General features: G+C 36.8%; 1 protein-coding gene across 1 annotated transcript in view; it reads right to left on the reverse strand.

Annotated features, from left to right (window-relative positions):
* Positions 1–7,843: 7,843 nt before the first annotated feature.
* Positions 7,844–16,490, reverse strand: part of LOC131951371 (RING finger and SPRY domain-containing protein 1) — a 34,138-nt gene continuing 25,491 nt past the window's right edge. The window contains exons 13-16 of the mRNA XM_059313760.1: positions 14,892–14,994; positions 14,434–14,586; positions 14,120–14,224; positions 7,844–13,909 (exon numbers count right to left, since the gene is read on the reverse strand). Coding sequence (XP_059169743.1) covers positions 13,771–13,909; positions 14,120–14,224; positions 14,434–14,586; positions 14,892–14,994 — 500 coding nt within the window. The 3' untranslated portion in view covers positions 7,844–13,770. The remainder of the gene's footprint in view (positions 13,910–14,119; positions 14,225–14,433; positions 14,587–14,891; positions 14,995–16,490) is intronic.

A 16,490-nucleotide genomic window follows, 5' to 3' on the forward strand; every position in this document is an offset into this window, starting at 1 on the left:
AAGACGCCCCCCTGGGTCAAAACAAGGTCCCACCTCAAACACGATTTGTATTCTCCCTTTGTTTATGTTTTAATAATCTTCATTGGCCGTGTCCTTGGGCGGGTCTTGTAATTTCATTAGTTAATCAGCTAAATCAGCAGAGCTGCCGGGTTAAAGGTCAGGTTTTTTTAAAACATGAATTCCTCCATTTCACGCCGTACAGCATATATGTACCTCATCAATATACACATACAGTTCTATAGTTTGATGTGCTTTCTGTACGTGTCAGGTACCTCATCAAAGACATATATTATAGTACTAAAGTTTGGTGTACTTTACGTGTAGGGTACCTCATCAATATACACTTATAGTTTGGTGTACTTTACGTGTAGGGTACCGGGTACCTCATCAATATACACTTATTGTTCGATGTGCTGTCTATACATGACAGAATTCATGTTTATATCGGAGTAGGCTAGGTCCTATATGTTCACATGATCAACGCTTGTTTCCACTTCTGTAGGATCTAGTAACAAAATACCGAGCTCCTATTGAAGTCACAAGTTCTCTTAACAAAACCAAACTGCTCGGGAGTTTTAATTTTCCTAAGGCAACTGTCTAGTATTTCGCTCAAGCAAGAACTGTGATCAAATCTATTAATAGTTGAACTCGTTAGAAATTTGTATATTTTGCTGTATCTTTAAAAATACTTCATTTTTAAATAAATTCAACAGTTAGTTAATATTAATTTTTAAAAAAAAACAATTTAGATTTCTTTTAATAACCCCTTAGGCTGCTTTAATAAATCATATTGGTTTTTTCCTTCTTTTATTTTTATTTTTTTTGTTGTAAAAATCATCCAAAACGTTCTCAGTAAACTACTTTAAAAACGAATAAAAGAACCAGAATGAGCGACTTTTAAAAAAATGGTTCGCGTTAATTAAGTCACTCAATAACTTATCCACAATAATCATTCAGTTGAGCAAGGAGGCGCAGGACACAAAGCCCAAAATCCTATAAATTAATAACGTGCTCGTTGATATAAGCCGCTATGTTTATTAAAAACGGATTTTACAGACACAAAACAACACATTCAAAACAAGAAACATAAAACAGTATTTTTATAACGTCCCAAAAATGACTTTTTAACGAATTCCCAAATATGCAAATTATTTAAATGATGTCATTTTTCGTCGTCTTTTCTTTTCCTGACATGAGTCAGGTATACCATCGCACTGTGGTCAGTATTATGCTTGTAGTTTTCCCAATTATAGTTTGGTACCCATCCGAGCTATGGTCATCATTATGCCTACACTTTGCCCAGAACTAGTTAGGTACCTATCCGAGGTATGGTCGGTATTATGCCTGCACTTTGCCCAATCGGATTTAGGACCTTATAGAGAGTTAATGAGTGCCATCATTTAAATCCTACTAATGAATTAATCCATACATGAGATGTACTTGAACCCAGTATCAGCGAGTTGTGACCACACCACCCCACCCCACAGAGTGACACATCATCACCCCCACATCAATCCACACAGTGACACATCACCCCCACACAGTGGCACATCCCCAGACCACCACACAGTGGCAAATCACCCCCACATACAGTGTCGAATCACCCCCTCCCCCACACCACCCCACAAAGTGACACATCACTCACACACACCACCCCACATTCATCAACAATTTTACACGAGTGCGCGCTGACCATATGACTTACTGTTACCCCAAAACATAACCCAGAACAACAAACAAAATAATACGACGTTAACCTATCAAGACTAGCACTTCCACATTCAACGTCTGCTACACAGCACCCACAGTCCCACTAATTATAAAAAGTGGGTACCACGACCCCGACTCTCATATTACATAACCACGCCGGGGCTCAAATAAAACGGTCCATAATCGGCCAGCTCCGTTTACAGCCAGTCCTCAAGTTCGATAACACACAGCCATTTGCCAGAAACCAAGGGCACGAGACAAAGAATCCAGCAGCTCATCTCGTTATTTCCACAACAATTGTTTCTGTTCGTGCGGGTAAAAAGTATACCAGGAATTAAAACTTCCCGAATGCAAAATGCGAGTCGGAGAATAAATATAGAAAAAAAAAGATGAAGTTACGTAAGGCGGTGAACTGGGTTATTGGCTCGGAGCCAAGTGTGTCAAGGTTATGGCGAGAAGGGGTGGGAAGTGGAGAATGTAAACACGGTGACGTATTCGTCGTCAGAGCGAATCAAAGCGAACACAAAACAAACCTAGGCAGTAGATAGTTGACTAGTGTACAGTTTAGCATCCTTACCCCCCACCCCGTATCACTAGCGCCGTCCTATAATTTCACGGGGTTAGCCTATGAAATGTTTGTAAACACTTGTGCTATAGCCGTGTATTGATTATAAATTATGAATGTTAACATTTTTCTAAACGGTTTATCGATGTTGTGATGATGGCGGTATGGTGGTTGTTGGTGTTGTGATATGGTGCCGAATCAGGACAGGACTGTAGTTTACCTGCAGTATATAGGTCAGATGAACAGGGATATATTCTACCTGCAGTATATAGGTCAGATGGACAGTGATATATTCTACCTGCAGTATATAGGTCAACTAGACAGGGATATATTCTACCTGCAGTATATAGGTCAACTAGACAGGGCTTTATTTTACCTGCCGTTTGTAGGTCATCTGGACAGTGCTGGACAGCTGGACATGGCTGTATGGCAAATCAATAAAATCGATCAGTAATAATGGATCAGATGTGCACAACTTCCCCGTCCCTAGTATGTCACCACTGCAGGGCAGTACACGAGACTCACCTAAAATATTTGGTCAGATGGGCACACCTTTCCCTGTCCCCATCCCCCACTCCCCTCGACACGTCACTGCACAAAATCAATAGACATAGCGGCCCACACAAACACAGGCCCACACTGGGCAGCGTCTCCGTGGAACAAAAAAGTTGACTGTACTAATTACGCAGCGAGTGAAACTAGCGGCGCAGTAGGTGACAACATGGTGCGGCCTCTCATCTCGGATATTGAACACACCAACTCAACTGCGCTCTTTTAACGACGTCATTTAGCGCGCGAACTCCGAGTCATACTGATCATCAAAAGCCGCGTCACCAGTCACATGACGTTTCTGGTGACACGTAACGAGTGAATAATTTTGTGGTTGATGTCTTGCTAATCAACTGTGATCGCTGCAAACTTTGAACTGTTTATATATATATATATATATATATATATATATATATATATATATATATATATATATATATATATATATATATATATATATATATCAGAAATCCACCATCCCCTTCATTATTGTGGATGGTACTAACTTACAAATAAACGAGTGAACCCAATAGAACCTATGACTGACCTTAGCTTTAATACCCAATAGACGTTTATCTCATATGTCTCTAATAAGACGTGGAGACTATATCAGGAGACTTACGATTATTTTATCTGAAGAGCAGTGTTTCTTCCAGGCATCCCTACGGAGGGGGGGGGGGCGAAGAAAGTCTACCGCCCCCTCCGCCCAAACGAAATGGAATTTATATAGAAAATTTTTAGTCCCGTCCGTCGTCGCCCCCCCCCCCCCCCCCGAAAATTTCAATTCCCCCCCCCCCCCCCCCCCCGAGAAAAAGTCTGGAAGAAACACTGCTGAATGCCATGCATAAATAACAGAAGACTACCACTACCAATGTCTACAACTAAGACTTGAAGGACAACACACAAAAAATTATTTTGGAGATGAATGACCAGCCTGCTTTACCCAACAAAAACGTAGCTCCTAAACATTTTACAGACCAGTGAAATAATAAACTGTAAATAGGATTTAACTTAATTTCCCACAAACTCTAACATTTGAGACAATGCCACTTTAATTTTAATTACCTAATTAAAGCTAGTCTGATTTCTAAAAGTTTTTAAATTAGTTTAATAATCTAGGGAGTGGCGGTCTATGGAAATGTTTGATTACATGTAGCTTGTAGTTTCATCTTGGATGCTAGCTGCAGTTTTTTGCATGTTGGGTCTCTTGTGTGTTAATTCCAGTATTTAGTATCATATGTTACTTGTTTAGTCTTGTATGTTGATTTAGATTTGTATGTTGATTGTTGATTAGTCTTAGGCCTATTTGTCAATTTTTAAAAATCTTGCATGTTGGTTTATACGTTTTGTGAAACATGCTATTTTTTATGCTTCGTTTAAAGACCTATTAATTTAACATCTAAATATAATATTTAGTGGCGACTAATTACGGTGTATAATTCTGTGGGAGCTAATCTGAATTTAATTTTTCGTTGCCATTTTTTCTTAGCAAAACTTTTGTCAACTACATTGGCTTTACCACGGGGTCGTGATGGACTGAAATTCAGAACTTTCACTGTCGTTGAGATTTTTGTTTGTGTGCTTTGCGCATTAGTACTATTTATAGCCCCAACCACGTAAAAAAATAAAGGGTCGAGCCAGTGCAACAATTACAAAGAAAACATATTTGCGGTATATAACTTAAAAGAGGTAGGATGGGGGGGGGGGGGGGTAAGGAGCGCACCTAGGCGCCAGTGTCGCTGCCGCTCTGTACACAACTTTTGTGCCTTGTCCTGACTGAAGAAAACCGCAGAGCCCAATGTTCCAGAACGTGTCCCGGCCGGCACCTTGGAATGTCTGACGTGTACAGACGGGGACACGTCATGTGCAGATCTGTACCTGCGGCTGACACCAATAAAAGGGTCGTTTGCTTTCAACGCAGATTTTTTTTTCCCTTTTAAAGTAAAAAAAAAAAAAGAAAACTATTGTAAAATGTTTTTGGGTCATCGGTTTTTATCCAGCTTTTAAAAATATTTAAGACCCATTGGTTTAGGAAGAAAAACAGAAACAATATTTAGAATGTGTGACACTGTTTGTCACTGCTATTTTAAAAATGTTTTTAATGCTAAAAATACCCGTATTGATGGGGCAAGAATTATTGAAAAAATTTACTTTTTTTTACTTTCTCGTATATACGAAGTATAGAGAAAGTCTTGTAATCGTGCAAAAAAAAAAAAAAATCGAGATTTTTGCAAATCTCGACGTTTTGCATCTCACTGATACGGAAAAACATAATTTTGCAATCTTGTCCGTATGTCTGTGTGTGTGTGTGTGTGTCCGTGTGTAAACACGATAACTTGAGTACCGTTACAGCTAGGTTGATGAAATTTCATATATAAGTATTTAATCAAAATCGTAGATCCGTATCAACTTTTGAGCGATTTCCGATAACCGGAAGTGGTACTTTTCCTACTTTGAATTTTTCAAAAGCCTATAACTTGAGTACTATTTCAGATAGATAAATGAAATTTCATACGTAAGTAAAAGATCTAATTCTCTACCTTCTATTAAATTTTGAGTCATTTCCGTTGACTGGAAGTAGTACTTTACGCTACTTCCGATTTCTCAAAAAACTAATGTAAATTTTAAAAGTAATAATAATATTGCGCACTATTATGCGCTTTTTTATTTCGCGTTCACTTGGTGTGCAATTAATTTGTCTACGAGATTTTATTCTATTTTTAAAACTTTAAGTATTTAAAATGGATTAAAAATCATGTCTATAGCCCGAGTTCCCATCCCCTGTTATTTTATATAAGAATATTCGAGAAAGTTTAGGGGAGATCACTCCCGGTTTATTTTAATTTTCTTTTTTTTTTTTTGTTTAAAAAATTATCACCTGTTTCATTTAGCGCTAAAATGTATTTTGGCGATAATACGGCTGGCTAACTTTATCGCTTCTCGAACTGTTTGATTCATTTTTTAAAAATATTTCACAAGAAACAGCTGGTTATTATTTTTTTAAAATTAAATTTGACAGGTCTTGACAAGAAAATTTGCATCTCTAAACTAATTAAATCCAGCATGCTCTCTTTTAATGAGAGCATCTTACTGGCCGATAACAAAGAAGAAAAATCTCTTTGTTAGCTCGCCCTCTGGTCATTGGATGAGTAACGGTCAGTCTACACTCGCTACGGGCCGCATAGAGTAATGGTCAGTCTACATTTGCCATGGCCGTCTACATTTGTCGTTTCCGTTTACACTAACGGTCAGCCTACACTTGCCGTCTACAGCAACGGTCTGTCTACATTCGTGGTTGCCGTCTACATTATCGGTCAGCCTACACTCGCCGTGGCCGTCTACACGCTGGCCTCGGGCTGGCAGATGAAGCCACGCTTCGCCCCTCCACGAGGAGGGCCTACACGGCAGACGGAGACAGGCAGGCAAACCAACAAGCCGCCTCTAAACACCAGCCATGTTACCCAACATTACGCTGTTGGCACGGGGTAGGTTCATGGGGGAAAACCCCGCCATTGTGCGCGCTCGGCCAATCACCGCACGCTACACAAGCCGAGAGAGACAAAAAAGCCCCACAGCAAGATAAAATCGGCCGACCTAAATTTTTGAAACGTCGACAAAGAGATGTGGGGACTGCGACGAATAAAGGGACATATTCATCCCCCTCTCAGCTGTTGGGTGGAAAAGTGGGTCACATTTTTTTTTTGTCTAAACCGAACGAAGGATGTACTAATTTTCAAGCCCATGTTCCACGCCTAATCCCTTTCAAATATAGCAGGCAACAAGACAGGGCCAAGATGAGCTGTAAAAACATGGGAGAGGGGGGGGGGGGATCCTGAAGAAAACAAAGCGCCAAGAATATCCGTAGTATTGATTCCTATCGATTTTAGCTGTACGCTGGTAACAAACGGGTGGCCGCTGTCGATGCCGAGCTAAATGGTAAATGGATGTAGGAGCTGTACGCAGATAAAAATAAACCGACGTAAACTGGGGCGTGTTTTGTTGTTGTTGTCTAGTATTTTAATATAACCGAAGAATTTCTTCCATTGGGGAAGTCGTGTTTATTACAGTCACGCATTACTCTGCTGAAGTGCGGTGCAAAGGTCGGCGCTGAAGACGATGTATAGGGAAAATATAGCACGATAACTATGAGGCTTAGAACTTGCACCAAATTTGGAGTCGTTGACACACAGCTGCGATATGATTTAATGTCAAAGGAAACCACCCCAATGGGGGCTAGCACTGAAGCAAATATTGAATCGTCAACCGTCGTGTATCCCTGATGTAACGTCATCGTGGCCTTGACCCAATGTATACACATGACGTCATGCAAGTTCCGGTCAACACGGTGGTCGCGGTTTAAACCAAGTCGGTGCACACCATGATGCTGGTCCAGCACCACAAGAGTTGTCAGACGTCTGACAGACTTGGTCTCGGACATTCAATGCCACACTGACCGGTCAGACTTGAATCCTCCCACTAACCGTGGACATTCATTTTTACCTCACGCTGGCAGGCCTATTTACATAAGGCTAATTAAGCCCCCCCCCTATTATTTCATTCAAGAAAATAAATATGACGCCATTCAAGAAAATAAATATGACGCAGTCAAATCGACAGGAAATGAAAGGATATTTTTTTACTAAGTTATACCGGGACAATCTCAGCACTTTACGATGTAGATTTAAAAAAAAAAGTATTGAAAGTAATGGATGAATGGATGGCCACTCCTAGCTAGTCACTGGACAAAAATGTCTAGTACACAGGTTGCAGTTGTATGTTAAGGAATGTATGAACTTTTTCAAGTGAAATTCTTCACAAGTTACGGCTGTTAATCACGCTAATTATGTTAAATTATGCAAACATAGCTTATGATCATTGGGCGACAGACCAAAGCAGCCACGTTATTGGGCGACTCATAAGCTGCAATAAAAAAAACCACACCACTTAGATGAATTTATTCACGGTAAATTAAGCCTAACTACCTCTCCCGCCCCCCACACACAAGACCAACACAGTGAGTAGTTTGTGTGAGATGATTTAATGAGTGTTCCATGAGGAAACTAGCCATCAAATGTGTGAATCATGCTCGTATATCACATAGCTGAAATAAGTCATCCGAGAACAAAGATACAATCCAATGTACATAGAAAACCATACACTGAGCGTTCTACCTCGTGACAGAAGACACTGTAGTAACCCTCCAATGCCCAAAGGCCGCCTTCAGGCAGTTTGTTTATATAGGAGAAAAAAAAAAGTAAATTGGGCATTACAGGGTTAAACAATATACAAGTTGAATTAAAAAAAAAAACTTTGACATTTTAATCATTGAGTTTTTACACGGAAATATTTGGATTAAAAATCTGACATAGACATAAATATAAAAATTAATTAAAATGATTTTGTAAATTAGTACAGAATTTTTTTTTTTTAATCAGCTGCTGACAAGGTTGATAGGATTTTAAAAAAAAAATTACTAAAAAAAAAGTGCCGTTATTCATTGTTGCAAATTCATGTAAACTTAGCCAGTGTAAAAGTGGTTTTTATACTACAAATTAATAAAAACATTTTTAAAAGTTAGTTTAGTTCTTAAACAAAATATTCTTATTATTTAAAAAAATTAAAATAAGTAAGGGCATAGATGGGGGTATCTACCATTCTTTTAAACCATTTTCTATAGGCAGTAGCACAGGGTAGTGTTGACACCACACCACCAGCTACATCATCAAAGTATTCAAAGTCAACTACATCATCAAGTCAACCCATCAAGTCAGCTAAATCATCCTAGAAATTTTATTAAAAATTATTTAATTGACTTTAAAATACCCTTTATTTTTTTATATTACTTTAAAGAATCATAAATAAATGAAAGGCTTTTACATCAATAAAAAAAAACCCACAATTTTTAAGCTACATCTATAAGGTTAGAAACACACAGAAGAAACTTCAAGCTTGACAAGTGAGCAGCTGAAGTTTCCTTATGGTGTTTACCTCCCTACAGTTTTGATTATGGAAAAATAGTGGAGCTAAAATTAGAGACAGACATTTAAACATTGTGTGCACAAGCAAGCATTCAAACATTCCATGCACTAGGGACTTCAATCACTTTACACACAATCATTCAAATATTGCATGTACTAGGGACTTCAATCACTATACACATAATCATTCAAACTGTGCACAAACAATCATTCAGATACTGTGGAAAAACAACTGTTCATGCAAACACAATAATTCAAAAACTGTGTACACTAGTAACTACTCAAACATTATGCACACAAACAATCATTCAAAGATTGTGCACAATCATTCAGACATTGTGTATGCAAGCAATCATTATTCACTAGTAAACATTCAAAAATATCAGCATTAACACATAAAATAAGCACACCAACAGTCACCCTGTCAACCTTGAGTCCAAACATCATCACTGTAACCTACATGTAAACAATACAAGCAACTACTAGAGTCCAAACATCCTCACTGTAACCTACATGTAAATAATACAAGCAACCACTAGAGTCCAAACATCCTCACTGTAACCTACATGTAAACAATACAAGCAACCACTAGTCCAAACATCATCACTGTAACCTACATGTAAACAATACAAGCAACCACTAGTCCAAACATCATCACTGTAACCTACATGTAAACAATACAAGCAACCACCAGAGTCCAAACATTCTCACTGTAACCTACATGTAAATAATACAAGCAACCACTAGAGTCCAAACATCCTCACTGTAACCTACATGTAAACAATACAAGCAACAGTCCAAACATCATTACTGTAACCTACATGTAAATAATACAAGCAACCACTGGTCCAAACATCATCACTGTAACCTACATGTAAATAATACAAGCAACCACCACAAGGATTTCACTTTGACAGGGATGATATAGCTCACATACAACATTAGATATGTAAAACAAAAGCAATTAGCCCTGTTGCACTCTGATCAAAACCCAGGACATGGGATGACAATTTCTGTGGTCATTTAATGACTTGTACTAGTTTACTCCCAACTACGCTGAGTCAGCTAGGGCTGTTGACTATCTTTAGGCTGACCTGGGTTTGAACCTGGAGCCTAAGGCTAGTACTCTTTGACCCTTGTTGGTTCATATATAGTTAATTAAAAACCTTTCATTAAAAGCTGAAATGTAGTATCTTTAAGCACGATAAATCTTTATTTAAAACTGTAAAAAATAATTTTTTAAAATAATTTCAATTAAAATAATCAGAATGCATAAGTCTAGAAAAAAAACAAACTCAGTCATATATAAAAATAAATGAATACAACGTATACAAGAAGATAGATGTTTCAATACATACAGTAGCAGTATGTACATGCATCGTGTTACAGATACAAATTTAAAAAAATACAGGAGCTTAAATACAGGACACTCAGAACAATGTAACTGTAAGTAAATAATGACATTTTTAAAGCATTTCAACTAGAAAATAAAGAGCAAGTACAAACATGAGAAAGCTAGTATTACAATGCTCTGTCAGGGATATAGACATCAAACCTAAAAATGCTGTTTAAAAAAAAAAAAGTGCTTGAAAGTTTGATCACCAGCATTCATTCATATTTGATCATGTAAGTACAAGAATTACAAATTATCATCCAAGCCATATAATACATGTCTAAAAACTGATTAGTTGAGACACCATGGACCTCAGCTATAAACTGTTATCCTACAATATGCCAGGTCTATCTACAATATTTTAATTACTACACAACTGTGATTTACAGGTGAGTAATAGTTTACAATAGCAGGTTGTTGCAATAACCCGTCCAGCTTACTGTGACAACCTGACCCAACCAATGACAACCAGACCCAACCAATGACAACCTGACCCAGCCATGACAGCCTGATTCAAGCTATGGCAAGCCAAATGGTAAGTTTCATCAGCTGTAGGTCAAGTTAATACATAACAAGTCAAACTTTAATTAAACTGGTAATTAAAACACCCATGTAACCTTTTTAAAAAACAGATGAAGTAGTCTTTGCCAACTTTTAATACACCTTGAAATTCAATAAATAAACTGACTTTGTGTGTGGATGAAGTAGAGTTTGCCTGTTCTTGTGGTCGCCAATTATAAAAAAATGAGCATTTAATTTTTAAAAGTTTAAATTTAAGAGCCAGATGGACAATAATAGGAAATATCTTTCAATATTGATCACTTCACTGCCTGAATGGACTTCAATAAAAATCAAACCAAATCTTTAAAACAGATGTGTACATAAAAATGAATGACATGAATACAAGATATCCTGTAACACACACATACACAGACTCTCCTTGATGCCAGAAGCTGATGATATTGCACTGACCCATTGTAAAACTCAGCACAGGATTGCTGAACACCAGGTTATCACAAGCCAATGTGTACACACAGTGAACAACATTAGTTCTGTACAAAACAACAATATACAGTGGCCTTCAGGTGCAATTAGGGCTGTACATAGCTCAGAGCTAAAATAGCATGTTTGTTTATGTGATAAAATGGCCACATATAAGTGTTATAATGGCCTTATTTGTTAACATGTTAAAATATGTCTCGTTCATATGCAAAAATAGCCATACATATTATTGTGCTAAAATCACCTGAAGTGCTATAGTAGGATCATTTATTCTAGTGCTAAAGTGGGCTGATGTTTATAGTTGCTATACTATATATTTCCTGTTAAAACTGGGATCATATTTAAGACCCTACTACCAGCCATACAATTAGTGGTAAAAGAGTGAATGTTTACAGCTGACCCTAGAACTAGCCATACAACTAGTGGTAAAAGAGTGAATGGTTACGGCTGACCCTACAACTAGTGGTAAAAGAGTGAATGTTAACAGCTCTCACCAGGCAGATATTGCCACTGCATGGAGTCTAACTGACACTCCAGGTAGAACTTCAAGTCAAGCACTAACTTTAGACCTGATCATTAACAAATTCATTCACTATGGCCTGTTTTAAAAATTCCATATATCTTTTTAAAAACTCAACTTATTGGGACACAAAATATAAACAATTAACTACCCCATAGTAATGTGTAAATACAGAACTTACAAACATCTGATTTATGTAATGATTCAAAGATTACTCATACATACACATGCCACTGAACTATGAAAACATCATCGGGTAGAAGAAAAGATAATCATTACGCAGCATGTGACAACATATACTATGTTAGTTTCATGCATTAATTAGTCCCAGTAATAAATTACTAATGAAAGTAAAACATTTTAAGTATAATTTAAAATATTGACATCAGAGGGATGAAAGTGTATTGATATTAATATTTGATTTTTACAACAGATGTATAAATGAGATACCGTAATAGATAAGACATGATCGAATGCGATGATAGAATGTTTACAAAAATCCTAGTTACTTCATCAAAGATTTTATTAAACCACATATTTAAATTAAATGAAGTAGGATATTATTTTCTAAAGTCTTCTGTCCAATATAATATGTAGACTTCTTGATATGTTGTTCTAAAAAAAAAAGCTCCACTAACATATAACTGCAATAAGTACAAAATAAGAAAACCATAATAAATTTTTAAGCTTAATAACTTTGATCAATAAATTCCGAACAAAAATTTGTTGATGTTTGATCTTTTTCCTAATATTAATTTAGTTACATTGGAAGACAAACGAAAATTTTAAAAACAAAACTAAAATTGTGCAGTTATGGAGTGTGAGGATAGGCTGTCTACTGGCATGCAGTTACTGTATTCAAACAAGCATCTTTGATATGTTATAATACTGGAGTTACATTTGAATAGAAACTTGTAGAAAACATCAATTTAATATGATACAAATCAAAGCATAAATTCTCTCCTAGACTTTGGTCTACATTTCACCTCCTATACCAACAACATCATGTACAACAAAATACCTGTTTATTTACATTCATCAAAGGGTTTTTAAGTAGTTTTTCCCATTATTTTTTTCCTTTCACACAGTGAAAACTAGTATGTTTTTTTTTCATTTAGTTTGTTACATGTATTTGATTCTATAAGCAAAGCAACTGTAAAAGAGGTAGAGGATTTCAGCATCTCTACTTCTATATTTGGTTTTAAAATTCAGTGAGTACCTGGCACACAATTTTAAAGTTTTAACCAGGTCATTTAACAAGTCACAGCTACCATAGGAAAGACTCTCCTAACATATCAAACTTAAATGTGAAATTTCATTCTTGTACAAATTAAATTAAACTGTTGTCTATTGTCTGCTTTAACAAATGATGACCTGGATTCAGGCTAATAATTGACTCAATTAGAAGTGTTATTTAAACAACATTTTTTTCTCACCTATTTTTAAAAGAAGCATGGGGCCCCTGCTAAAGCATTCAGTCCCGCCCTCCCAACTCATGCACTAATAGCTATTTCACACCTAACTAGCTGAATTATAAGAATGCAAGCTGTTTGAAATATTTTAAAATGCTTATGTTTTGAGAGCTAAACAAAACAGTCATATACAGTACATTATACAAATAAGATATTTTTTTTAATGAACAGGATGCTGTGATGTTGCATTACAAAAGTCACACAGAATATATTAGGATATTTCAATACATTGATATTGCAACTGTATTTGATACGCAATGAACTGTTGTTTGTAGCAATGTCTTTTTTTCACAGCCTGAAAATTGTGTAGAGATTTTCCCCCTGATGTGTTGTTAGAGATTCCACAAAGCCCTTACCAATCTACCAGAATTCCACAGGCGAGCTATGGAGCCTTGCTGCCATCAATGAAGTTCATCAGAGCTTTTCTGAACTCTAAACCAAGTGCACAGATTTGAACTGTCCATAGATTGAAATGGTGTACCTGTACAGGTGTTGGTGCGTTCAACTCACACCCGCAGCTAGGGGAGACTATGGGAAGCAGGTGGGGGTGGGGAGGGATGACGACATCAGACATGTAAAGCTTAGGCCACAGGCATCTGGAGCAGTGTCATGGCTGGCGTGGGTGACCGGCCCTCTCCCAGGCAGCGCACACGCTCTAAGATCTCCTTCCGACAGATGGGACATTTTTCTAACTGGATAGCACAAACTTCACAGAATCCCCTGAGATTTTAAAGAAAGAAAAAAGCCTGTTATGCTGTATTACAGAGGTAAAAAAAATCTCCCATTTTGGTTTATCATTACATTATATGTAATATGGCTTGGAGGACCTCCTTGAATAATGCCCAGACTTTTTTTTTAACCTGGTCACATCCCCCCTCTATAAAAATGTGTATTTTTTAAAATTTAATTTATGAGGCAGGTAAAACTCACCTGTGCCCACAATCCAAAAGTTGTGTGTCTGCAACATTATCAAAACATAAGGTGCAAGCATCTTCACTGACCACAAACTGGTTCATCAAGGCCATTTTCTGATGCCTTCAATAAAACAAACGTGATTTTCAAATGTCAACTCAATATATTTGCTTGCATTTTAGTACAAAGACATTTTTATTATACATGGGATTTTTGTCATCTTACTTTTACAAATCCTATATTTTTCCTTATGTAAAAGTAAAAGACTGACTTTTTGAAAAACAATGGATGTGTGATTGACACTTATTAAAGGCGAACCAGTGGTGACTTACCTGGGCAGAACAATTCTCTCTTCAGGCAGGAGTTTCCCGTACTGACTGAAGGTTTTGAAGGGCTTAGGTGGTGGGTAGCGGAAAGGTTTTTCACCAAAGTTGAACTCACATTGTTGGAAAGACATAAAGCTAGCAGCTGCAAAGAACCCAGTCCTAAACAAGAAGGGAAGGAGAAACAAACACAGCTCAGTGGTGCCCTTTGATGAACAACATCATGTGACCAGTGATATCAAAACAAACATCCAATATGTGGTCTTGCTTGACTTTTGTTATCAAACCCAACGTTTTTTTGTGTTAGACTCATAATAATAATACTAATATACAACTCTCTTATTTTTATAGTCGCTCTAGATGTTCTATCAAAGATGGGATAAAGTGCTTGTATGATAAGTGATGATTTAACAGGGAAGCTAGCAGTGCTGACCAACTGTCAGTACAGGTAAGGATTCCCAACCTACCTGGCATGTGTAAACAACTGTTTGTAGCTGGGCAGTGGGTCCCCATTCAGGTAAAATATTAAGTACTGATTTTCCAAGTCCAACAACAAACCTAAAATATCACCTGAAAAAGGAAACATTAAAAAAAATGTTGAAATTCTGACTAAAAGCAAATTGTTTTTTTAAAAATATTGTGTAATCAGTAACGGTTTTATAGTTTTCACAACAAAATATGCTCTAAAAATTATTTATCACCGTTTTTCAAAATAAAAAATTCAAAGATCAAGATAAACCCCATCAACTTCTGTATTGAGTTTATTCATATGACAAGTGTATCCAATGTATAGTTTCAATTCGCTCCATAAAACTGATGAAAGCTACTGTAAAACTGTTGAAAGACACTGTAAAACGGATGAAGCTACAGTGAAAGTGATGAAAGACATTGTAAAACAGATGAAAACTACCAAAAAACTGATGAAAACTACAGTAAAACAGATGAAATCTACAATTAAAATTATGTAAACTACCAAAAAACTGATGAAAGACACTGTAAAACTGATGAAAACTACATAAAACTTAAGAGAGACAGTGTAAAACAGGAAAGCTACTGTAAAACTGATGAAAACTACCGTACAACTCATAAAAGACACTGTAAAACAGATGAAAACTAGCGTAAAACTTATGAGAGACACTGTAAAACTGAGGAAAGCTACGAGAAACTGTTCAAAGCAACCGTGTCAACAAGACTGACGTCAGAGAGAGGGGAGTCTTGACCCCCTCAGACAGTTACGTGAGTGCTGCTTACAGGTGCCAGCACCGACAGCAGTGAGTGATATCACGTGGTACTCATGTATGCCGGCACTACAACAACTTTACAGGTGATTTCACATACAATGATCACATCTTTTTTTAAACACGTGTTTTGTTGTTTCATGCATAGTATTAAGTGTTCTTATTTTTTTAATAGCGGGACAACTTATAAAATATAACTAAAACAGCACGGCTGATGTATACAGGAACTTATGTCTTGCTGTTGTGTACAAAATAATTAAATATCGAGATGTTTGACAACAAAACCAGTATCAGCAACGTGGAGGAGATAACGAGGGCTTTAAAATGCCCTGCGCAAAACTTGGTATCACTTCAACTACAACAAGGATTACAAACGCAATCTAGATATGTTACGTTGTGATTAGAATTTAAAGGGCCCCGGGATATGAAAAATGTTGACGGGCGATTACAGATTACCTGAACCAGATAATGGAGAGAGAAATCTTACGAGGAGGAGGGGAGGGGGCGAGAGAGATTTTTCAACACGCAATTTAACACCCACCACCGTGCGAACTTGTAAGCAAAATGTATAACACGGGATTTTAATGTCAAACATTTAGCATAAAATGCGCTTCAAGCAGTTAGATGAATTAAAAAAAAATTAATTAAGTAAAATAACACATTTAGTAATAATACGGTATCTTCAGCTTTTTAAAAAAAAATTCTTTATGTTCTTGTGTTGTGTACAAATGTTTAATTAGTATTTATAATCGTTCATGACTCGCCACCTAAATCTTGGTTTCATCCAAATAAAAAAAAAAAAAAACGTCTACATAACAATTGTAGAAC

The sequence above is a fragment of the Physella acuta genome, unplaced genomic scaffold (genome assembly GCF_028476545.2).
Source record: "Physella acuta isolate Inbredline_101_S28 unplaced genomic scaffold, ASM2847654v3 ptg000809l, whole genome shotgun sequence".
Taxonomy (NCBI): Eukaryota; Metazoa; Mollusca; class Gastropoda; family Physidae; genus Physella; species Physella acuta.